At 43.0% G+C, this 24916-nt stretch overlaps 5 protein-coding genes across 5 annotated transcripts; 4 read left to right on the forward strand and 1 right to left on the reverse strand.

Annotated features, from left to right (window-relative positions):
- The first annotated feature begins 4028 nt into the window (after positions 1-4028).
- Positions 4029-6224, forward strand: K444DRAFT_608999 (uncharacterized protein). The gene is made up of 4 exons (XM_024879492.1): positions 4029-4717; positions 4772-5119; positions 5175-5737; positions 5852-6224. Exons 1-4 carry the CDS (start codon positions 4329-4331, stop codon positions 5926-5928), a joined length of 1377 nt encoding a protein of 458 aa, XP_024741337.1. The 5' UTR covers positions 4029-4328; the 3' UTR covers positions 5929-6224.
- On the reverse strand, positions 6112-8132 carry K444DRAFT_303011 (uncharacterized protein). Its single transcript, XM_024871739.1, has 5 exons — positions 7910-8132; positions 7783-7843; positions 7595-7676; positions 6965-7545; positions 6112-6900 (listed from the first exon to the last, which is right to left on the reverse strand). Exons 1-5 carry the CDS (start codon positions 7964-7966, stop codon positions 6272-6274), a joined length of 1410 nt encoding a protein of 469 aa, XP_024741338.1. The 5' UTR covers positions 7967-8132; the 3' UTR covers positions 6112-6271.
- A 489-nt stretch (positions 8133-8621) lies between these two features.
- Positions 8622-10724, forward strand: K444DRAFT_583129 (actin-like ATPase domain-containing protein). Its single transcript, XM_024877818.1, has 6 exons — positions 8622-8782; positions 8831-8991; positions 9051-9318; positions 9369-9659; positions 9719-10182; positions 10242-10724. The coding sequence occupies exons 1-6, from the start codon at positions 8681-8683 to the stop codon at positions 10648-10650; spliced, it is 1695 nt and encodes a 564-aa protein (XP_024741339.1). The 5' UTR covers positions 8622-8680; the 3' UTR covers positions 10651-10724.
- Positions 10725-15117: 4393 nt separating this feature from the next.
- On the forward strand, positions 15118-19385 carry K444DRAFT_303067 (uncharacterized protein). The gene is made up of 6 exons (XM_024871741.1): positions 15118-15799; positions 15856-15916; positions 15965-16376; positions 16429-16601; positions 16658-17467; positions 17524-19385. The coding sequence occupies exons 1-6, from the start codon at positions 15198-15200 to the stop codon at positions 19144-19146; spliced, it is 3681 nt and encodes a 1226-aa protein (XP_024741340.1). The 5' UTR covers positions 15118-15197; the 3' UTR covers positions 19147-19385.
- A 76-nt stretch (positions 19386-19461) lies between these two features.
- K444DRAFT_303056 (uncharacterized protein) lies at positions 19462-22276 on the forward strand. Its single transcript, XM_024871740.1, has 6 exons — positions 19462-19519; positions 19704-20793; positions 20854-21291; positions 21363-21431; positions 21598-21786; positions 21863-22276. Exons 2-6 carry the CDS (start codon positions 19960-19962, stop codon positions 22148-22150), a joined length of 1818 nt encoding a protein of 605 aa, XP_024741341.1. The 5' UTR covers positions 19462-19519; positions 19704-19959; the 3' UTR covers positions 22151-22276.
- Positions 22277-24916: the final 2640 nt, after the last annotated feature.

Below are 24916 nucleotides of genomic sequence, written 5' to 3' on the forward strand. Positions count from 1 at the left end.
AGTTCTTTACTAAATATAAGAGAGTTACTAGAAGTATTCTAGCTTTAGAACTTTATAATATAGCTTATAGTTTTAATATAGGCGCTTTAGTTAAATTTATAATTAATAGAATACTAGAAATAGAACTATTACTAGTAATCTATACGGATTTAAAGTTACTATATAAATGCCCTATTAAATTAGGAACTACTCGAGAAAAATATCTAATAATTAATATAATATATCTTTACTAGATATATAAATAATAAGAGATTATAGAAGTCAAATAAATTAAAGAAGAATCGAATTCTACTAATTCTATAATAAAATCAAAGCTAATAAATACCCTTAAGTACCTAATTAATATAAATACTATATAATTAGATATAAAGAAATAGATTAAATATAAATAAAATAGAAAATAAATATATAAGATAGGAAAATATTATAAGAGGAGAAGTTATATATAAAAGGCTATAGCCTTTAGTATATAACTAAAACCTTAGAAGTAATATAGATATATAGAGTATTTGGGAAATCTAGTACTAGGCCGGATCAGGGAATTTGTATATAATTAGAGAAAGGTACTATTTTTTGCGTTTTTTAAAAAGTTTCTAGTATTAGTATAGCTATTTCTTTAAGAGTTATATATATAAGTAATAGAATATAGGATACGGGATATAGTTATATAACCTTGTATTCTATAAGTAATTCGACTAGTAGACTAGACCCCTTTAGGCTTAATAGATTTAGGAATTATATATTAATATTATAATACTATAATTCCTATTTCTAAATAATAACTTTACTAATCTTATATAAATAGTATTTTATATATATTATATAATAGTACTATATATTACTAGTAAACTAATATTAATAAAAAAGCTTATTATTTATAATATAATTTATTTATAGCTTTTTAGATTCGGCTTTTATTATTATAAGATTAAAAAAGAGCTTTATATAAATAAATAAATATATTCTAATATAATTTAATATTATTAAGAAATGTTTTTATTATTAATAAAAGAGCTCTTATTATATATAATCTCACATAAAAAAAGCCTTTAATTAGTAAATAATTAATGAAAAAATACTCGAAAAAATAAAGAAAACTAATTTATAATTTGAAATTTATAAGTTTTAAAAATATATTAAAGTATTAAATAATAAAAATATTTTTATTTCGAATAATTTTAATTTAAATACTTATTAAAATATATATTTAGGCTTAAATAAAAACCTTTAATAAAATATAAATTAATTATTAATATAAATTATTAAAATAATTAATATATTTAAATTATATATTTATTTTTTATATATATCCTTTATAATAAAGCTATATTAAATAGTATTAATATAAATAAAATATTAAAAAGAATTCAAAAAAAGTAATATTAAAGCTTATAAAAGAAATATATACTTTTTATTAAAATATAATATTCCGGGATTATAAAATACTATTTAAGTTTTTTTATAATTTAATTTAAATAAAGAAAGAAAACTTAAAAATATAAAATCGAATTTTATGAAATAAAATTATAATATATTATATTTATTAAATATTTTCTTATTATTAAATAAATATACTAATTAGCTTATATATTATTAAATTACTAAAACTTTAAAGAACTTATTATAAAGCAAAAATATAAGGCTATATTTTTATTAAAGTTCTATTATAATATTAATTTAATTAATATATATTTAAATATAATAAAACTCGATATTATTAAATAAATAAAATTAGCTTTTTAAATATTAAAGCTAAGATAATAAAAGTATTTAAAGTTTATTTAATTAAGATTATATAAAGTTTTATAATTATATATTAAAATAAATTAAGTATTAAATAAGTTATTTAATATATAAGAAAATAAAAATATAATAAAAAATATTTTAAAAAAAAAGTAATAAATAAATAAAATAATATATAAAAGTAAAGAAAAGAAAATAGCTAAATAATAAATAAAGTTTATAAATTTAATTTAGTTAAAAGTTAGCTTAAACTCTTTATAATTAAAGCCCTATTATATATATATAATATATAATATTAAAGAAAGTTATAGTTAATATTTAAAAAGATTTATATAAGTTTATAAAACTTAATTATTATTATTATATTAATAATAAAGCTAGTAAAATACCGCGATCTTTTCTTGAAATATAAATTTATATAATTTTAATAAGTAAATATATTTGTATTTTATATAATAAAAAATTAAAAAAGTAAAAAGAATTTATATATTTTAAACCTCGAATATTAATGAACCACAAATCGTACTAAAAATCTGATTAATAGTTTTCGCCTGGTTCTATTCTATAATCGCATTACTTAGTATTAATTAATTAGGGTCGTAATTAAAAAGTTATTATGAGCGTAAAAGAGCGACCGTTTTGTCGCTTTTGGATTGGACCGATGTACTGCAAGGTTCCCAGGGACACGGCGCAAGGTCAAAGCGGTGATGCATCCTTGGTCTTGCGGGGTCGGGTATTTCGGACTAAGTCTGGCCACGGCGACCATCGAAGCCTCACTGACACCACACTTCACTCGCCAAACAAAAGGTTGATGCCTGATGCCCCAGAACATCCTAACCCCTAACATCTCTTTAAGTCAAATCGTGCATTTATCTAAACCGAATATAAAGAAAATAAGCCGAATTCCACTAGGCTAGAATCAAGCTAGATTTTCAATATTATATATATAACTTTCAATATATGTTGTGGTTGTGATACAATTAATAAAAGGAGCATTGCGAAATACGTGGATTTTTCTAAGGCGATTTGTGTCCAGGCATGAACTTTTCTTGGCAGAGATTGCGTTATTGGTAAGTCGAAGGTCATCAGAGCGAACTTGGTCCGAATCACCCGTCCCCAGGCTTGCGTGTTCCTGGATTGACATCCCGTCCGGGCCGGGCCTGGCGATGTAAATGGCATGTATTCCCAGAAGATCCATCGTGTAGAAGCAGCCTGGATACTATCTGGTGCTATGAATGTCTAGAGGAGATGGAGGCCTCTCAGAACAAACTCAAACCTGGCCAATCGACCCAAAATCAATCCCAAGAATATGATATGAGGCCAGTCCTGTTTTGCGGGACGCCAGCAAAGCCAGAAACGCAGGTTCAGGGGTCGTAAACTCGGAAGTCCCCAGAAGGACGGAACGCCACCGCACTCCGAAAAAGAAAACTGAGCTGGCCCGGAAAATTTTAACCCTCTTGGGCATTGTTTTCTCCGAACTTGTGCAAATACTTTTCGAAAGGAATGAGATGCTCCTGTAGCTTTAAAGCCTCGCCGCTTCGCAAGGATAGCAACGACGGTCTTATCTTAATCGGCATCGGAAAAACCACCGCGGGAACTTGAGGCTTAGACTTTCTGTTCTCTCGTCGATTTGGTGCACTTCGGGCCCCCGCCCCTTGAATACTATTGTGAGCCCTTACGAGTTACGAACCCATTCTCACTAGTCTGTGTTCTACAGGCCCATTTTCAGGCCTGGCTAAATTCAAGTCAATAGTTTTATGTCGCTTTTAATAGATAACCACTTATTGTTTTTCTTTTAAACTAAAGCGCATAATATAGAAGTAGTTAAATTTATTTATTAACAATACTAGAATAAATTGAGTAATAGTTCAAAAAGTTGGGAATTCCCTTCAGTGGTCTTTAGCGAGGAAATTGCCTTGTACCGCACAGACTAGTGAGAATGGGCTCGTTAGGTAACGACATCCTGAAACCTCGTTGATATCCCTAAACTAGGAAATATCAGGTGCCTCCGAGAGTCTCTATTGGCCATAGACCCTTGAGTTGGCCAGTTCAGATGTGGTGTTACTTAATGGCCCACAATCAGTGTTTTGGGGGGGGGGGGTAAGAATGCCACGATAGCATGTGGAGGCTGTGCACCCTGTGCAACCTGCAGCATGTTCTGGTGGTGCCTATTGGCTTGGAAAAGCCTATAAGAAGTGCTGTAAAGTCTCACGCGGCTTACTCTTCGGGCTAGTTCGTGTTGCCTTGAGCTATACAGTACAAAACTGCACACACCACAATTAAACCCAGCATTAAAATCACATTTCCCATGACCGAGACAAAACAATACTAGGAGTGCTGTTAAGCCTCGATCTAGCTCAGAAGTCAAAATCGTCCCTTTCTACTTACCCTGAGACTTGGTGCGGCAATATTTGTCCTTTTCCACAGTGGTTTCCTAAGACGAGGCTGCGGTGCGACCGAAGCCTGAATTGCAACTCATATGATAGAAAGTTATTTGTATCATATTCTCGATTCTCTCCAAAGCCACACCGATCCGCATTACTAATGCACTCTTTTAGACTAATACTTTGCAAGACCAACTATCAATGGACCTGAATATAGTTCGGACTGCGGGAAATTTGTCTGGAGTGCCGCCTCTTGCCTTTGAAGAGTGGGACGGAGACTCAGTCCTCGCTGCAAAAGACGATAAACAATCCACCGTGGCAAATTCTTCTCAACCTTCTCACTCAAATAATTTTCCTGTTTCACACAGCTTGTACAACGCAGCAGAGTTTCCAAGTTTTGGCCCGCGATATGGCATACCAGCTAGGCCCAAGGGCAACAACTTGCCAGATCAGAAACACCTCACCATCTCACGGATCGAGGTCTTGGATCCCTACGAAGAAATACTCCGGAAGGCAGATGCTGATATACAAAGTTCGTACGCGGACCAACAAAAGCCCTGCGGCGACTTGGGCGTAGAGGGCGGATTTGAGTAAGTTGGCGGCCGAATCACGAACCCTTCAAGCAAGCTAACGTTCTGCTGTAGTACATTATTCAACAGAATGCAAATTTCAACTCCACCAGAAATCACAGGAGAGAACACTCATCAAAGATTCAGTGATCCAATATCGGCATCCCCGCCTTTCGAAAGTTCTCAGCCTCCGTCAACAGGTTGCATAATATGCACGGAACAGTTTTCCGGAACAGTCGCCCCACCTGCCTGGATTTCTCAGGCCTGCCTCCATAATCCTTCTGTCTGCTGCGAATGCCTAGCAAAGTGCATACAAAACGATTTGGAAACCAAAATTTGGAATCAAATCAAGTGCCCAGAATGCAGAACTTTGCTTATATACGAAGACATTAAGAGGCTCGCGGACCCGGTTACCTTTTCCAGGTTCGTTCAACCGAATCTACACGTCAAGGAGAAAGGGGTAGCTAATTTTGAACAGATATGAAGTCCTATCCTTTCGCAGCGCTGTCAATTCGGACGCTAACTTTGTGTGGTGTCAAAATTGCGACTTTGGGCAATTGCATGACAGTGGGATGGCCCAACCAATTATTCGCTGCTTAAACTGTGGTTTCAGGTCTTGTTTCAGGCACTCTGTGCCGTGGCACGATAGGCTTACCTGCGAAGAATATGACGAAATGCTTCAAAACCCTGACGGGTTTCGAAGTGCGATAGACATGCAGGATGCGGCTGCTGAGATGGCCATTAGGTTGCAGGAGCAAGAAGACGAAATGTTTGCCAGACAAATAGACCAGCGCGATAAACGTGCAGAACAAGAAAGGCAGAAACAACGGCACGAAGAAGAGCGACGGAGAGCACGCGCCGCGCAGAAAGCAGCTGCAGAGAAAGCGAAAGTGGAGCAAGATAGAGCGAGGAAGATGGAAGCGCTCAAAAGAAGGGCCATGGAGGAAAAGCTGTCGGTGAAGAAAGTCCACGCTACTACCAAACCGTGTCCAGGATGTCGATGGCCTATAGAGAAGAATGCAGGCTGTTCACATATGACTTGTAAGCCCCATATTCCGTCGGAATAGTCTTACCGCTATCGTACTCTTCGTTCAACACCTATGTACGCATAGAGGATTATCTAGTATGGCCTGATCAAGTGACTGACTCATACAGGCACGCAGTGCGGGCATCATTTCTGTTGGAACTGCATGGCAAATTGGTTGGGCCATGGATCCCGATGCCCAAGTTGACAATTCCACTGATCCCTGTTTCATGTATTCTTCCCCGGTGTCCTGTGAAAGATAATATTTGATATGGATGAGTGAAGTTAATTGAAATTGCTGACTGAATTCTACAAGGTATCAAATGTGGAGCTGAGTTCTGTTGGAGCTGTTTGAGTGACTATGATGGTATTCGGCGGTTTGGTAATTCAAGGCACAAGAAGAATTGCGGGTTCCATACGGACAATCTACAATTCTAGCTAGTGGAAAAGTCACATAGGATCATGATATCTATGAATCACATCAATTCGCGTCGAGCTACGGCCCGCTTGTCCTTCGGAAGAAGCAACACCCCACCAGATCGATTGGGGTCTCAGTCCTCTGTGCCTGTGACCTCAGCTGGCATAAATGACCGAGAATCACTCGGTTTAGCATGATTTATCTCAGCCATGAAACCAAGGAGAGTCGGAGAGTCTTTCGGTCGGGACAAGGGCCGGGTATAAGGGCCATGTTCCTCTGGAGTGACCGCAACCAAGACCCTACCCCGCTTCAACACTCTCGGCTCCGCAAATGAATCTGCCTTGACAGCTCTAAAGACTAACTCAGGACTCAAATCAAATAGGTATGTGAAGATTACATCCGCGATGGGAGGCCTTTGCACCTTCCCTGGCGGCGATAGGCTAACACAATCAAACTGGGACCACTCTCGGCGAAGAGGGTGCCTCTCCTCCGATTTTGTTGAATGATACGACGTGTACCTCAAACTGAACTCGTGGACGGACAAATGCATTTTATGTGCTAGTTGTAGCGCGGGTTCGATTATCGTGCTTTGTACCAAGCGGGTGAATCCCGAAATGTCAGAACGAGGCTGAAATAAACTTAGCATATTAGCTAGGTCATTGGAAAGTGTTTTGCCCTGCTTATGGCGAAACTGGACAAATTCAGGTCGCTGAGTGACGGCAGTGAGAGTTTCACAACGCCAAGTGCGCAAGGTTACAAGATCTAAAAACGTAGACATACGATCAGTCTCACACGATCTAAATTTCAAGAAGAGAAAGCAACTAACCTCGTCGTGGCTCAAGATTCCCCATACTTCTTTCAATTGAGTTCAAGAAGTTCATGAACCCCCTTTCGATTGGACAGTAAAAGTCTTTCGCGAGTATCTCAAGGTACAGAAATTTCATGATCGCTGCAATCACGTTGTATTCATCTGTATCTGGATATTCGAATGCTTCCTTTCCTGGCTGTGGGATCAGAGATAGGAATTTCCTGATCCGTGGATCGGGCCGAGTTGCTTTGATGGATTTGCTGTCAAATGCCTTTGTAAGTTGCGTCTGGACCCAATCTTCCACAGTCAGACAAAGTGAATGGAATTCTGCTGCAGCGTCTGCTTCTGTGATGGTCTTCTCACGCCGTTGCAGGCTGAAGACAAAATCTTGTGTTTCGTTGAGATCTTTTTGAAGCACCGTGACCTGGTTTCGCAACAGCTTGCATTCTTTCTTCGACTCTTCCAGCTTTTCGGCCGTTGCACATGCTTTCTCCAAAGCCGATTTGAGTTCCGCTGTCAATGCAGATACTCTTGCTTCGTCTTTCAGATAGGTAACTTGCCGTGACTTCCGCCCACAAGCAGGTGTGGGATTGGCAGCTCTTAAGAGCAATTAGCAGTCCAAATTGTAAGAGGTATGAGAACACCCACTTCGAAGACCCCAAAGCTTCCGCATTTGGATTTTGTATTTTCCGAGTAACGGTAGTAGCACTAGAGATTCGTGGAGGAGCACCTATTCCAAGTTAGCTACTAGAGCAAAAAGTGATCGCCGTGAACTGTGCCAGAACTACTGGTAGTCGCTGGGGCTCCTTCGTTGTCCCCGGGTATTTCATTGGTACCTTTCTGCCACTTCCTCGCAACCGCGAGGCCTGCCTCTGTATTCTCTGCCTTCGGCGAATTCTATGGTCCAATATCAGTATTAGAAACTCGCTTTTCTTCCTGGGGGCGTCTAAGTGCAGAATTCACCATTGTGTCATCTGGCACATCTCCCACATTGGGATCGTTTTCATTCGCCCCCGACATTATGTCAATATAATGCAATGACCAGATTTCGAAGAAGTACGTAGTCAATCATCTATTCAGTGAGACTTTCGAGAAGATCCGCAACGCAAGAGGGCGGGGGAAACAATGCATGATCAAATTTCGAGAAGCGAAAGAAATCCAAGTGTGAGAAAATCGAGCAGCTCGGTCCACCTCGAGCTTCGAAAGGTTCGCAAATCCCATCCGCACTATTTAGCATTGCCTCGCAGGGTATCTTTCAAGGCGGCCAGGAATCCCTGTGGTGTGTGGAGGCTTAGCCAGATAAGAGCAAGTCATCACGGGCTGGGTTTCGTGGAGTCTGCCACGTGTGAGACGTAGAGCCAACAATTGAGTTCAGCGCATGAGCCTCATCCAATAGACCCCACGATCAACGGGGAGTGGTAGTACAGCTGGAGAAGAAAATGTTGCTTTTGATTTATTAGTCACTCCGCCCCCCTGTGGTATTCGCCAGAGAAACCGGTTTGTCTTCAATTGTCCGCCAAACTCCAAGCGCCCCAAGCTCGCAAGGCTCAGTTCTCTGGTATGTGCTCAAAGGTTTCTGCCTAAAGACCCAACCACCCGAAAACCACATTCCTGTCCGAGATAAACGGCAATTAAACTCCTCACAGAGAAAACAATTTCGGATGTTCATGACCAAGTGTAGGGTGCGGCTTTTGGGGTAAGAACGTATTGCCTCTTGAATTGGGCGTCTCCAAAATGGACTCATTTGCTGGACTATCAATTGAGGCGCGCAGATTGGTAGTTGGTATTGATTTTGGCACTACTTACTCTGGTCTGGCATGGGCTGACACCAGACGAGTAAGTGCACGCAGCCAGGGTGTTTGGAATAAAGTTAACGATCTTCAGTCGGACCATCAATCAATTGTCGAGTCATGGCCGGTCAATAGAGGAACCCATGAGGGGTTTAGCTGTGTCAAAGTACCTACGGAAATTCGTTATTTGCCAGAGGGAGTCGAATGGGGATTCCAAATCCCCCCGACCGTTGCAAGGCACAAGTGGTTTAAGCTGTGAGTAGTCAATGACGCCCTTTCAAATTTCTGGATTCTGATACCCTTAATTCAACAAGGGGTCTAGAGAAGGGAACAATAAGCAGCGCGGATGGACATTTGGAAACCCCAGAAGATTTGAGCACGGACTACCTGACCGCACTGGTAGGGCATCTGATGTATACGCTAGAGCAAAACCTTGGAGCAGCAATTCTTCGAACCATCCCTGTGGAGTTTTGCCTCACTGTGCCAGCCATCTGGTCGGAAGTTGCCAAGGAAAAGACTTTGCAAGCTTGCCAGAAGGCTTGTTTGACATCCGAGAAGGAGATATTGTTTGTTTCAGAACCTGTAGGTGTCGAAATCTTATTATAATGCCAATCCATTAATTCAATCCATAGGAAGCCGCTGCTATTTATACCCTCCATGGGCTTGACCCTCATGGTCTCAACATTGGGGACACTTTCGTCCTCTGCGATGCTGGCGGTGGAACAGTCGACCTGATATCTTACACAATTACCGAGCTCCATCCTATACTTAAAGTGAGAGAAGCGGCATCGGGGACAGGTGAGAGATGCGGTTCAACATTCCTTAATCGCCGTTTCTGCGAATTCTTGACGTCGAAATTGGGAGACCAACCTGGCTGGGACTCTGAGATTCTTGCGGAGGCCATGGAAAAATTTGAATCTGTGGTAAGACAACCCTCCAATATACTTTTTCATATCGAAGCTAAAATTTTGACCCTAAACAGATCAAGAAACACTACTCGCCGTCTACTTCCAACAAAGAGGGTTACAGTATCCTGGTCCCTGGTATTTCCAATAATGATACTCTTGGTATCAGGCGGGGCAGGTATATAATGAAGCCTGCTGAGATGGATGGTATCTTCGAACCGGTTGTGGGAAAGATAATCAAGCTGGTCGAGGCGCAAATCCTGTCCACTAGTCAGAAAATCACCGCGGTACTTCTTGTTGGAGGATTTGGACAGAATAATTACTTGAAAGAACGGCTCCGCGCTTCCTTGGGCAGTGGCACCCTCGTTTTGCAACCGCCCAATGCTTGGACGGCCGTGGTACGTGGTGCTGTAATGTTGGGTTTAGCTCGGGCCAATTCGAAGTTGGCTGCTGTGGGTTTAGTTTCCAGGGCAGCGAGGAAACACTACGGCATGGATGTAGGCGCTGACTTTGAAGAGGGCGTCCACGATGATGCCAGAAAGTAAGATTCGGATTCAAGTCCACTGGTTGTTCGACTAGAGTGCTAACAACTTTTCATAGGCGTTGGTCCGAAAGACGCAAGAAGTACAAAACAAACGCACTGAAGTGGTTCATCAGGAAGAATGACCCCATAACAGAAGGCCAGCCCTCCGTGATCCATTGTCATCAAGATTTCTTGGTAAGCAAAGGAACCCCAACAACGATTGAGATAAGCATTCTTTGTGACGAGCAAACCGTTGCCGCACCCATCTATAGGACCAGCAACGTGCGAACGCTTGTGACTCTAGAAGCAGACCTGAAGCAATTGCCAAAGTCGGATTTGAAAAATACTATAGTAACCAGAGAAGATGGAAATCAGTACTACAATATCGAATGTGCTATCGAGGCCACATTTTATAGCGCATCTACGAAGTACGTGCTTCTTTGTCAAGGAAAAAGGTATGACACGGTAACGGCTGAGTATGCTTGACTCAGGGGCAACGAGAATAACCGCTACAAGAGTCAGATTCAATGACTGGAGGTCGGAGGTGAATAACATCTGTGACAGGAAAGAAGGCGTGCTTTTTGAGTACGTGTCCTGTAAATAATTTATTTTGGCAAAAATCTCGATCCGCACCTTTCATTTTGAAATAACTAACCTCACTTCTAATATTAAAATGAGATCACCAGACGCAGGCCACACGTGCTTCTATGTATAAATGTGAACGTCGGGAAAAGCTTTTTGCCTCTGCAATCTCACGGTCAGGGCCGTGGAGGTAAGGCCTCGGTCGATACCGCTTAGTCAAAAAGCATCGCAGGCTGTCTCAAACTCGAGAGCGCCACTAATATAGATTGAACAGGCGGGCGTCGAGGGATGTGAAATCTAAGGACAGGGAGATCATGGTCTCTGGCAAAAGAGTGTGGTCGTGATCGTTCTGGTATTATTGATCGTGGTGTCGATAGGAGCGGTGGACAAGGTCGCTCGAGGTTGACGCGTATAATCGTGGCTCAATAGCACTAAAGGTTTCCAGTTTGCACCGCGCAGAGGTGGTGAGTCGTCGCAAGCCGTGTGGCCCATGTTAGGGGACTATTACTGAAGAACTAGATCGAAGGGAGAATTAGAGTTGTGATATACAGTGCAGTGAAAAACGGGAAAATGTAAAACGACCCCCCCCCCCCTCTCCCGCGGGTGTCGATTAGACATATCAATGGATTTTGGAGTTTTAATAATGTCTAATTAGTTGCTTGTACTTACTTAAGTCCTTCTCTCAAATCAGATTTCCTAATATAGGTATAAGGAAGTTTATATATAAGAGCTCTAATTTGGGGTGTGAAACAGGTAAGGCAATTATTACATACAAGATAAATTAGTTCCAGGCGCTTAATCGCTAAATTTTCAGGCTCTTATAGTGCCTCAAAAATTCTGACTTTCCTTACCTTCTTTAAATATTCTTAAATCTACTAATTATTATATAATAAAAACTTTATATCCTATTAGCTTATAATTTGGGCTTTCTATAATATAAAAAATAATTAAAAAATAATAATAATTCTTTATATAGTAAACTTAGCTTAAAGGAAAACTAGATTTTTTGGTATTCCTCTCTATTTTAGGTTAGTCCGGCCCCCAATCGACACCCGGGGGGAGGGGGGGGGGAGGGGTCGTTTTACATTTTCCTTGAAAAACCAGCGTGAATATACTAATCTAGCGCCGTTCACCTCAAATCCTCCCTGCATGCTTCACTCCCCTTACTTCCATTATCTACTATCCAGCTACACTTCTGTCATAGATACGGGTACTAGGGAGCTTAGCTTCGCTTACTCAGCGGCCCCTTTTATTTAGCTAGATCCAGAGGCTCCCTTCAGAGCTTCTTTTAATCAGACAACCACTTATACAAATTACTGTTCCTTGCTATTTGCGATAGTTATAAGCCCAGCGCACTAGCTGCACACCTCTATTAGCGATTAGTAAGCGTTCTAGTAATTACGGTTATTCTCACTATAGTTATAACTGCTAAAAGAACACGTTTTACCTGTTTTTCTTATCCTTTATTTCTCTCTTTAGAATGGCAGCTCTACTAGTCTCTAATATACGCTTTACTAATTACAGAAGCTTCCCTGTATAGTATGCAGAGCTTAAAATCAATTCCATCTTTCGAAACGTATAGCACCTTATTAATCCCGATACTTTAGAAGCTCCTCACCTGCTCTCTGCAGAGCCCCCCCCTACCTCTTATAATTAATCAAATAATTAAGTAATTGAATATCGAGCAAAATACTCTATTAGCAATATAGGATACGGATAGAAGGCCAGAAGCAGAGAAGGGAGCATAACTAAGAGCTCTATATCCAGCTCGTTTTGACGATATTAAAGAGGAATACTTGTTCAGGCTTAAAGAGTATACTATTAAGTAGTCGAATTAGTTAACGTAAAGCTCTCGGTATTAGAATATCTGGGATTAGGTATACTATACGGTTAAACCGGCTCTGCTTGTACCACACCTTAAGCTACTTGTTTTCTAGTAGAGGCTCTTCCTTCAGAATATTATACGAGCTCTTCATAATAAATTCCAGCTATTAGAGGATAATACGCGGGAATAAGTAAGGGAGAATTACAAGAGAATTCTGGACTATAGCAGAATAGGTTTAGAACCTCCCAAAGCCTGAATTAATAATTAGTACCAAGCTCTTATACGAGCTCAAACCTACCGAGTTATAGAAGTCGAAGGATTCCTGGTAATTAAGGACTTTCTTTAAGTAGTAGCAGCCAAGTTTCTATCTACTTAGGGAGTATAGCAACTCGCTTTAGTAATTGAGGCTAATATACTTAGAGAGCCTGTTTATATATTTAAGTAATACAGAAGGATCTTTAAGGCTCTAATTTAGTAAAATAAATACTTTTTACTTGGGATCTTTGCCTCTCTTACTAGAAGATCTAACGGATACTCGTACCCATATAAGGAAACAAGAGCGGAAAAGCACCTGTAGAAGCCTGTTAATTACTCTATTCTAGAGCTTATAACTACTAGTTCCTATACTAGAAAACTGGATTCATACCTAACGGACGAGTAATTAAAGGCTATATAAGAACGCGTAGTAAAGGGATACAAGAAGCTATATAAATAGCTTGAGAAGAAGAATTGGATAAAGAATAGAGGGAAGTTACTAGGGAATTTTGAGTACTAATAGTGCGTATAATGTGGTTTCCTGGCTTTGGGCTTGCGGAGCCGTCCGGGGCTAGAGTTAGGCTTTTTTTGGAACTAAGTATATTACCGGAGATATCTGGAAACACTTTGCTTCCTACCCCTTTTAGTTCTATTAACTTAATATAAGGCGTTAGGGAATAATGGTTTCTTAGCTCTTAATAAGGGTAGATAGACTATATATATACTTCTTTTAGCTAGAAGTACTCTATAGAAGTACTTTACTAGCTATTTCCTTTATATATAGAATTAAAAGCCTCTGGGGAATATATTATAGATACGGGTACTAGGGAGCTTAGCTTTGCTTATTTAGCGGCCCCTTTTATTTAGCTAGATCCAGAGGCCTCTTTTAGAGCTTCTTTTAATTAGATAACTACTTATATAAATTACTATTCCTTGCTATTTGCAATAACTTCTAAATATAAATCTATCTTTATAAAGCGAAAGCGCATACTCTAGTTATTCTATATTATATATTTTAATAGTCTTATATAAGAAGGTATTAAGTTATTAGAAAATCCAGATTTCTTTAGTTTTTAGTATTTATATATATACAGGTTTAAAACTAACTAAAATATACTTAAAAAAGTAGTTTTTAGGCATTTAATCTGCCACCTTTAGATTCAAATCTTGCCGTATCTAATAGAAGCTATATTTAATATAAAACTAGCTCCCTTTATATAGGGAAGCTTGTAAATTAAAAGGCGGTAGGTTATAAGACGAAAACGTAGGCTTTGAACAATTTTAGTATGGTTTGCGTGCGCCCAAGAAAAAAGCTTAAAAATCCTCAGTCTTTACTAATTTACTAACAACTTCTTAACTACGTAATTTAAAATAAGAAGACTAGGAATATAGAAGGCGTATATACTTGCTATATAGATATAAAATTTGGCATTCTTTAATTGCGTAGTTGAGAAGTTATTGAAGTTCACAAAATCAAGTGAGTCTTGGAGAGGGTGCGCGGCGCTAAATTAGCGTGTTGACGCTGGTTTTTCACTGCAATGTAGCTGGGCGGCCGCAAGTGCGGGGGACATATGGCAGGTGCCTTGGCAGGGACTGCACAACACCACTGGGCCGGCCCGTTTCTGGCAACTGGACCCCCGAACTTAACACAAAATGGTATCCCTCTTCTAGTTCATAGCCCACTGGCAAGTGCGTGAATTAATTCATTCCCACTACCTTGCTTCGGGGACCTTACAATGCCCGGCAACTTGAAAACCAACCTGAGTGGTGATGACTCCTAAATAGCATATGTGCCCAAACGTTGCAGCCCTCCACGCGGCCGCCGGTGCATTGGCCTATATATTTTAACAAAAAAGATAACCTTGCGCACGCCAATGGTCCATAGGGTGTGCATTTTTCTCCCATTAGTTCTTCATATAAACTATTCCATGTAGTCTCGAGGTGGAGTTCTTGTGGATATAAGTTGAGAGTCTCTTAGGCATGGGGCTGTGGCAGAGATCACGTGATTAGATCACGCTTTCCGAACTGAGATGATTCTACCTCTCCTCCCTTTGCATCAGCTCTACACACAGATTGTCTTGCCGACCTTTTAGTAATACGATATGAGTAATATCCAGTTTCGCGCGGGCGTCATGTTCGATTCTTTGACCGGAACTTAACTCTTTCGGGTGCCTGCATATGCAAGGCCTGGAGAGTGGACCATGGCTTGTGGTTGGGGCGACAAATGCGATCGGGTTGTCAGCATGTAACCACCAAGGACCTTCAACGCGCCGAACGTTCAGCCGCACCATCGCACACTTCGAATTTCAGTATCCGCTAATTGTCAAATGCTCATTGCGACACATCCCTGTAACAGACTGCACAGGTCCCAATGGACTCTTCCGATTATCCTGGGTATGGTCGTTCATGGCCAACCTTTCCACAAAGCTACAGCCTCTTGCCTGCACCTCTCCCGCAAGGCTACGGACCTGACATCGCGAGCTCAGGACCGTACAGCTATCCACAGTCTTACTACCAGCGCCCTGTGCCTTCTCAAACAATTCAATCTTCCCCCGGAAAAGGAATCTCCGCTAATGCGCCGGCTGTCGGTTCATTTGAACCCGGAACCCTTGGTGGCGAATCTCAATACCACCAAAAGCCTCAAGATCCAAAAGCTGACGAGCTAAGTTCGGCACGGGGTTTGCAACACTTCGTTAATATAAACGCCTCCAGGACAAGGCTTCAAGATGGAGAACAAGAGCTGGAGTCTGCATTTTCGAGTTCGAGGTGGTTTTCAGAGCGCCGTCTCAAAAAACCTCATCGGACTATGACGGTAGATAAGGAAAGAGGCCGCCGAACTCCACATATGCAGATATTGCAGACTCGGCTTATATCGACGTTAGAAGAGGATGGACATGAGGCCGTGACATTGACTGTCAACGATGAGCCGATGGGAAAGGGGCAGACTATGTACGACTGTAATATGAGATGGATGTAAGTTAGAGTTGAAGACTTTCCTCTCTCCACACAAGACTAAACCTATCAAACAGGCATATCCGCACCGACAATATCGAAGAAAGAGCAGACGCTATTACTCTAACTAACTTTGAAGTATGTCGCTCTTATGGAGATTGCTTCGCTCTTGCTGACCGACCACAGACTGCTGCCATGCAAGCACCTGGGCTTGACGACAGCGACCGCACTCTAATTCTTCACCTTTTCAGAAATATTCGGAGTAAAAGCGAGAAGACATTTATCCATGGACGCTATCTTGATCCTCTTGTGACCCAGTGGCACGCTAAGTATGGGGATGACAACAACAAAATTACCCAGAGTGGACCGAAGTCAAAAAGTGCTACATTTTTCGCTATCCCATACTTTTCATTAGAAAAGTTCCACTCTCACGAGGCCGAAGAAACCTCGGAACTACACCCCGTGAGATCTCTCCTTCAGACTCATTATGAACTGGAGCCTACCCAGAGCAGAGATAGGCATCAAATCCTTCGCAGACTCGGAGTTGTGGAGAATGGAATACATGTGCCGCAATTATGGTGCCCGCTAGTGAACAAAGGTATGACACTCTCAAATCGATTTTAGAACGCTAGCCAGACTAAAAGCACCAGATCATATTATAACCTGTGCCTCTGCTGATATAAGCGACTTATTTGCGGATATCATCAAGACAGAACAGCTTTCAAAGATGAAGAAAAATTTGAGAGGATCAACAGTCGTGAGATTCTCGGATCCAAGCGGGCAAATTCATTTCCTGCCTTGCGACAAATGTCAGACCTGGTTTGTACGACCCCCTCAACAGACCAGAGTTATCTCTCCAGCCTACTGATAAGTCTTTAGGAACTTCTCGACAGGATTGGGAAACAGTACCAACCAATAAGCCATCTCATGGCAGGTGATAGTCACCCTGGATGGCAGCTTCTATTTGAGGACGGACAGCTAGCCACCGGTGATAACTGGGCCAAAAGATTGGCTGACAACAATTCTATATCTATGAATCTAGAACTGCGGTGGCAGTCCCAGGACTTCATATCACAACCTCCTGGTCCTGGTTTCGTCCAAGGTCCGCAATCGGCGAATCAAAATGCTCTTTCTCCCTTTGCAATATCATACCCTGGATACGGGACATCTAGCTACAGTGGAGCGGCGCCTCCCCCTTCTCCATACCATCTTCCCCCATCTTCATATACCCCCCAACCAATTATTCCAGGCCCTTATTCATTACCGGGTCCTCATCCTTACCTTATTCCTTCTGATCCTGCTGCGCCACCATCAGCTGTATCAGATGCACCACCCACAAAGCGCCTAACTCTTGAGATCAAGGAAACCGAACTGAGGGAATTGGTAGATAAAATGGCGAAATTGAGGGATGAGTTATTGAACGGGAAGCCTTCGGAACAACTGTTACAACAAGCAGAAAAACTCGTCAGTCTCGAAGCAGAACTACATGTCCAGCGAAGAGCCGATGAAGAAAGAGCCACAATCGCCGCACATCGAGCAGATATGGAAAAAGAAGCCCGGAAAAGAGAACAAGTCGCAAAGGAGGCGGAACTTCGGCACCGGGCGTTGAAAGAACTCAACCCTATCGAATTTACAGATTGCTTTGACAGATACTTCAAATTACCCTATAGACACTGTATGAATTGGCCGGTAATGGATCTCAACCCCTAGTTTCCCGCCCTTTCCGCTTACTAATTGTACGACAGGACATAAGAACATTGATACATGATGCCTTCAAGCATGTCCATGCTTTAGCGGACCATGTATCACATGATCGCTATGATCTTGTGGTTGACGGCTATATTATTCTGCCATCGTGTTGGCCCTATCTTGTTGAGCCTGGATGGAGTGTGAAAATGTCGATGTGGCCAATACCAGCCCACCAAAGAACGCCCATCCCATCGCAGCCACCAGAGTGGCACAACCCTGAGTCCATATCAAGTCGCTTGGCTCCGTCTACATCAAGTTGGGAGACTGGCTCTATCTCAGGGACCGACGACAACATGGAGCCAGCAATGAAGTTGAATCCCTTTTCAGCAAGATTCCGAGATAGAAGAGTGAGAAGTTGGGGTTCGCGGAGGACAAGACGTTATTCAAACAATACGCTGGGGCGCAGGGTGAGATTTCGACCCAGAAGGGATCACAGTGCAACTTCTAGATCGACTTCCAGATCGAATTTGATTCGACCATCATCCCGAGGACAGTCCCGTGAAGATTGGGATGGCTTCGAGACTGAAAGCAGTCGTTCAAGCGGAGGAGATGATGCTAGTGAAAGTGGCTATTCAGTAGAAGAAATACCCGATCATTTGGACGGGACCCCTTCAACAATCAAGAGAAGAAACTTAATTGTGGAGGATGTTACAGATTCGAGTCTCGAGATAGTCGCGACTCGTTCAGGTGCGGTCATACCCGCAGGAGGCGCGCAGCAAAGGAGGCCAGTCGTGGCTCCTATCAGCTTTGTCTCCCAGGAGGGACTTGACCGTAATAATTCAGGAGCCGCAGGAGGCCGCGCTATTGAAGCCGCCCCCGAGTTTGTATACGTCCACGGTGCCATTGTTCAAGAATATTCCACATGGTCGGAGAGCCAGGCAATGGAAGCTACCCATGCAGCAGGGAACCAAGATGTGCGGTTTGGGACAATACCCAGCAGTGCTTCCACCGGCCACTGGTATGTGAACCTCCAGTTTGTTGGAAATCTTTCGGCGAGTTTAGAATTGGTCTCCACAAATAACTTCTGGTGGGAAAGGTATAAGTACTTTCTTGACTCTTCAGCTTTTAACACGGGATCCCAAACCCCTGGAGAGCAACAAGTGGATTTTTCAGAAGTCCATCCGACCCAGTATTCTGTGGACGACCCAGCATTTTTGGAAGGAGGTTCCGTAGACATCCCCCTCGATGCTCCAGACACCTCCAGTAACCAGGGCACCGAGGCACACGGGGACTTGGAACATTCTCAATCACCGATCTTAGAAGTTGGTGAAAAGACGGTCGCGGATTCAGAGTCGTCTCCGCCCACGTTAAGGCTTAGAGGAGGAGGATTGCCTGAAAAGGTGTTACAACCAAAAGTTGCCTACATGGACGACGTCGATGAAGATTCAGGCAAAGTCATTCGGAAATCGAGGAGATCAGCTTCAGTAAAATCTGTCAAAGGCAAGAGCGTAGCTACGCAAGAAGACTTCGATTCTTCTAGGTCAAACAGCTTCACCGATGAAGAAGATTTCCAGCGGAGTACAATCACTATTGACACTCATCAATCTATGTCAACCAGTAGCGGTTCGGACAATGGTGATTGGGAAGGAGTTTATTCAGACCATTCATTGGCTCCATAGGACAGTGTGTCGATAATGGCAAAGGATCGAAGTAGCGTGCGAGACACGGAGGACTTATATGAAGCCGGTCCGTCCAATACTGCCCCGAGCTCTTTCCAGCATGTACGGCCAGTTAAAAGTGCTTTGTCCTCCTCAACGCGAAAGGAGAAGAAGAACAAGGAGAAGCGCGCCCATTTCGAAGGCGACTCCCCCGGAATAACGAGCAGAGTTGCCCATGGCTCTGACTCAGATGAAACTGGCAAAAGCTTTGGGGCTAGGCTATCCACATCATCTCGACGACCAGTAAGGCGTCTGCCATCCACAGACAGTGTAGATCCACTTGAGGATTATCCCGGATACGGGAGGGGAGCTCGGACAAGTTCTCTGCGTAAATCATCAACCTACAGTGCTGAGCCTCTTGACGATTATCCTGGATACAGGAGGAGAATGGGCGCAAGTCAAGCGAGTCCGTTTTCGCCGGCTCCTCCATCTTCATACTTCACTCCATCGTCACTCTACGGACGCCCGCCTGGCCAACCATATGGATATCCTTTATCGAACCCATTCTCTCCCCCTCCATCGTCCTTTTATGGACAGATCCCTCAGTCTGGCCAACCATTATCGTACCTTGCATCAAACCCGCTTTCGGCTCCACCATCCTCATTCTATGGCCCCCCTCAATCTGGCCCACCGTCTCAGTATCCTTCCTCAAATATATTTTCTCCTGCTCCGTCGCCATTCTATGGACAAACCCCCCAGTCAGTATCTGTCGCTCCCAGTACCTTTGCTCCTGGCTACCCAGGGTACCCAGCTCCCTCATTCTTTCCAGCTGCGATGGGAGATTCGGAAGATGCCACGTCAGATCCCACCAAGATATATTACACTCCGTCTTCTCGCAAAGAAAAGGGACCATCTCAAGCTACGAGCTTGATTTCAGGGAACGAAGCAGAGGGCCTTTCGTCTCCTCGCAATGAAATAGAAACCACTCAGTCCACCAGTGTGATATCAGGAAAAGAAGTAGAAACACCTCCACGGGATACAGAAAGCCCCGAAGAGATTGGAACAACGAGTGGTCAGCAAGTCAGCAGGACGAAGAGAATTGCGGATCGTCTGACTGCAGAGAAAAACATGCTAAAAGACAACTTGTCCGAAAAAGTGGAAAGAATCGCGTCCAGGAGGGGTTCTAGACCCCCACAAAGCCATACCATATCTCAACCCTCACCCCCGGATGCCCCAAAGACCAAGATACCGGAGATTTTCAGATGGCCCGTTGGTGAAGACGGGAGCTTGGATGACGAGGATATTCCTGGCAGTCCTAGTTTGAAAACGGAGAGCTCATTTCATAGCAATACGAGAAGCTCGGGGGCAAAGGGTGAGATGCTGTTCACGGTCCTCAAAGATGCCCATGAACAACTAAAAAGCTACCTTGCGAGGTTCCCAGTCGATTTCGATGTCTTCAACAACACGGAGAAGGCAACGCAAGATGAGGTTTATGAGCTCATGAAAGCAGTTGCTCGTCGTAGCCGTGGAGCTGAAGATAAACAAGCAGATTGGCAACTTTTGATTGACACTGCTCAACAGCTTTTACAATCTTTCACCCCGCCGACTGTGGATGAACATCTAGTTGGCATATTTTGGGGATCATTGGCAAGGATTCTTCGCACCGCTGTGAGTACACTTGGAGGATACTTCTGAAGCCCACAACTAATGTTTCTAATGCTCGCATAGGAGACCCACCCAAACCGAGACATGGCATCTATGTATTCCCGCGCGCAACACTATCTAACAATCATCGAAGAAATCCTCAACGGCGTCTCTGTAAGCTCCTCGCAATCTAAGCCTCGATATCGCATTCCAGACGCCTTAGTACCAGCATTTGAGCATCTCGTCATGGTCTTCTGTATCTTCGGCAGCAACACAGAGCTTTCACCTCGATTACACGAGGCAGAGATGAGACACCACAGGCGATGTGTAGATCTTTTGATCAAGGGAAAGAACCAGCTTATCCTCATACACGCAGGTGATTTAAGTGAAGCCAACATGTATAGAGCTGTCGACTCGGAGGGGCTTGCGGCTTTGATGTTCAAGCAGATCGTGTACATTGCGAGTCGCGGGGAGAAGAAACCTAACATTTTGGTTGCCTACCAGAATTATATGACAAAACTAGTATGCATTCAGTTGTTCATTAGATAACGTAAAGTATCGTGAAGGAAGAATTTTGCTGACGAAATCAACAGGAGTTGCAAGTTTTGGAGGCTCCATCAGTCCGCGTATTTGACGACATCCAGGATCTAGTACAAGAACTTGTCAGTACATTTCATTCAATTTTCCTAGTGTAAAATTCATCTCCGTTCTCTGTTGAAAGATACGCATCTCTTAAAAAGCAGACCCAGGCGAGTCCATCTTTTTGACTGAAGCTACCTTCAATATACAATTGCGGTGTCCTGTGTGAGACATGCTGAATTTTCCTAGACAATCATCGAGACCATCCTCCGTCAACAGAGGACAGTCCTCGAAGGGAGTCTTGCCCTCTTCGGTGCAAGTGCGAAATCCCAAGATGCATTCTCGTTGATCACACTGGCGAAAGCTTTGCAAGATGTTCGGAAACAGCTCAATAATGTAACCGAGCTTCTTCAAATGGCGCAAAACAAGAAGAATCTTGTAAGTTCAGCTTGCGCCTTCCCCTTTCCCACAACCACATCTTAGATATGTCAACTGACGAAAATTCTGAAAACAGCTAAGTCAAGCCATATCCATCCGGAAAGAGACTAATAACCAAGCCATCCTCGTCTTCACTATCGTGACGGTCATCTTCCTGCCTCTTTCCTTCATGACCTCCTACCTCGGCATGAATAGTATCGATATCCGTAACGCAGCATTCACGCAGCTACGCTTTTGGGAATTGGCCATTCCACTTACAGTTATTGTCCTAGTGGCGGTTTGGGCATTGGTCAAGTTTAAGCGAAGATATAGCAGGTGGATCAGGGGTATTGTGAAATACTCTTTCAGAAGGTGTTTCCGGTAATATCTATGGATGGGTATTGTATACTGAGAGTCTGTACTCAGTTTTAAAGCGACTTCTACCCATGCAGACTTTAGATATTTAGATTCAGTATGTTTGTAAACAAGATCACGTGCCCACCCAAATGCCACCTCTAGCACTCTCATCATTACTCCCCTATAATAAAGTTTTCGATAACTAGAAATGTTTAGAGGTAGGTTTAACCATGAAAGCATTCGTGCATCACAAAATTTCAATGCACAAGGACTCTCAAACTCAAGTGTCGAATTTGATTTCGGTTCATGTGACAACAATCATTCCTCTGGTGCCGAACCCGACTCCCGGATTTCAGCATTGGTGGATCTGGAAATGTGGCATTGATTCTCAGAATTAACTGGAATTTCTGGAGGGAATAAAGGAAAAGCGGTAAACATAAGGTATATTCAAGTGATGCCCATTTAGAAACTCCCCAAGTTGCAAACCCACTCCTCCTGCTAGCAATCAATACTATTCATACAACCTCGCCGGGGTGGGGATTCCCTTCTTGACATCTTTAAATGCTCCTCTCTTGTTTGCTCCCACTTCCTAAGCCTTCCATCCCCTTCTTGGTAGACTCTTTGCTCAGGTCTTCCATCTCAGAAAGCTGAATGCATGGCTCTTCGCCGCCCCGCAGTTGTGTGGGTTGAACTCCTGGAAATGTCTCGAAGGGACTTCATTTGGGGTCGACATTCCATTTCTATTTCTGAAAAAGGAGACTGGGCTGTGAAAGCTGAAAGTGATACCGAGGGAGGGCGGCAGTTTTTGAGCAGTTGGTTTGAAGCAGGGCAACAGGCAGCCGTGATGCCAATGAACAGCTCGAGCAACCCAACATTGATACCTGGCAATGAATCCATGGCTGCAGTCTACGGTGAACCACCACCGCCTTTGCGACGGAAACTCCTCCAGCTGCCGCTCCCATTACCATGAGAACCCCAATAAGTACCTTATCCGGGACTGGGCTCCGAACTTGCTGAAGGAAGCTTATTGGGAAAGGAGATAGGATGATAGCAGTAGTAAGAGTGGTCCCTCTGCTTGCGTTTGACACATTCCCCAAGACCTCAACGCACCAACATCAACATTTAACCCACCACCGTCCAAAACATCTATAACGATGCACAGCATGCAGCTGTCCGCTCTTATTCCCCTGCTTTCAGGAGTCATGTTCTCCTCTTGTTGACAACCAGGCAATTTCTGCCGGCTGCAACAACATCACCATTCCAGTCACGGTCACCGCCACTTGCATATCCTTTCCCATCACCTTGAGCACTGCCAACTTCCTTACAGTTCTTGAGCTAATCATTGCTGCACCCCTCAACACAGTTATCAGTGGTACCTTCAATATATCTGCAACCTACAGTACCTACTCTAAGCCAGTCAAGACAAACGCGGCCCTCTACAACACCCTGCAACTCCTGGTACATGGGTAAGCCCTCTCCTAACCCAGCAACCACCATTGCAAAGGCTGAGATCTCGAAAACAGAGCAACCTATACCATGACCTACTACTTGTTCGGCGAGTACCACCATCAAAACTACAGCTGGGTGAGTCTCAACTTCTCGGAGTATCAATCCTTCTCGTCGCAATGCTCAACAGCTGCTGGGAAAGTCTACTTCCGGAAATACTTGAGAGAAGTTCGCTAACTTCGGTTTCTTGGGCACAGGTCTCCCACGCCTCCAATGCAGGGGAATATGTAAAACGACACTCCGCCGGGTGTCGATCGGGTGTCACCAACCCAAAGTAGAGGTGCTCGGACAGGAGCACCAAATATTTATTTTATTTTATAAGGAATTAGTAGAATATAATATTTTATAGCTGTGACGGCGGAGCTGGAGCAATGGAACGAGGCACAAAGATCTCTAAGGTCCTGTCTTTTAGAATCCAAAGCTAAGGAGAGAAGGAGAGAGAGTGAGGTGTGGTGGTGGATATGTACGTAAGGCCAAAACCACTGAAACGCCGAGCGCCTAAAGCTTAGCCTGAAACCTTAGCCAAAACTAACGAGTAACCATGTGACACCAGCTGTCACAATAGCTTAAAGGTTAGCTTAAAGGTAAGCTTAAGAAAGCCTAGAAACTTAGCAAATAGCCCCTAAAACTGGTCATGAGAGCCCTATAAGCCCCTAATTTATAGGGCCTTATAAGGCCTAGAAACTAGAACTTAATTAATTAGTATATAAAGTCCTTTAAATTACAAATTTATTTTAAGAAATCATTTTGTTATAAGTTAAGAATCACATGATTATATTACAAGTCTTATAATATACTATCTTATACTTATATTAAAAGGTCTAGCTTACGGTCTTTAAACACCCTGGCCCCCAATCGACACCCGGGGCGGTGTCGTTTTACATATTCCCGCAGAAACCCCGCCCCCGCGTTTTCCTGCGGCAGGGATCGGCCCCGACCAAACCCCGCCCCTCTTCTCGTGTCTTGTACGTGTCCCCTTGACAACTTCTCCTTTAATTTTATCCTCTCAACTTCTCTCGCTTTCGCCGCTATGACAGAAATTAATAGCAACCAGGCAGCTGCTCAGTCTACGGGAGTCAATGCACCAGCACCAACTGCAGAAGCTGAAGTGCAAGAGTATGTTCTCCCGTCCTGGGCAAATGGTAGCGAGGCATCAGTACCGATGGTGGACGATGTGGATGACCACGTATGTCTGGATGTTTATGGCATCTCCGCCCACCAGAACCCTTGCGCCGAACTAAGATGGACAGAGTTTCGCTGATTCTGCTATCGGCGGATTGAGTCTCAC

The sequence above is a fragment of the Hyaloscypha bicolor genome (genome assembly GCF_002865645.1).
Source record: "Hyaloscypha bicolor E unplaced genomic scaffold K444scaffold_24, whole genome shotgun sequence".
Classification (NCBI taxonomy): domain Eukaryota; kingdom Fungi; phylum Ascomycota; class Leotiomycetes; order Helotiales; family Hyaloscyphaceae; genus Hyaloscypha; species Hyaloscypha bicolor.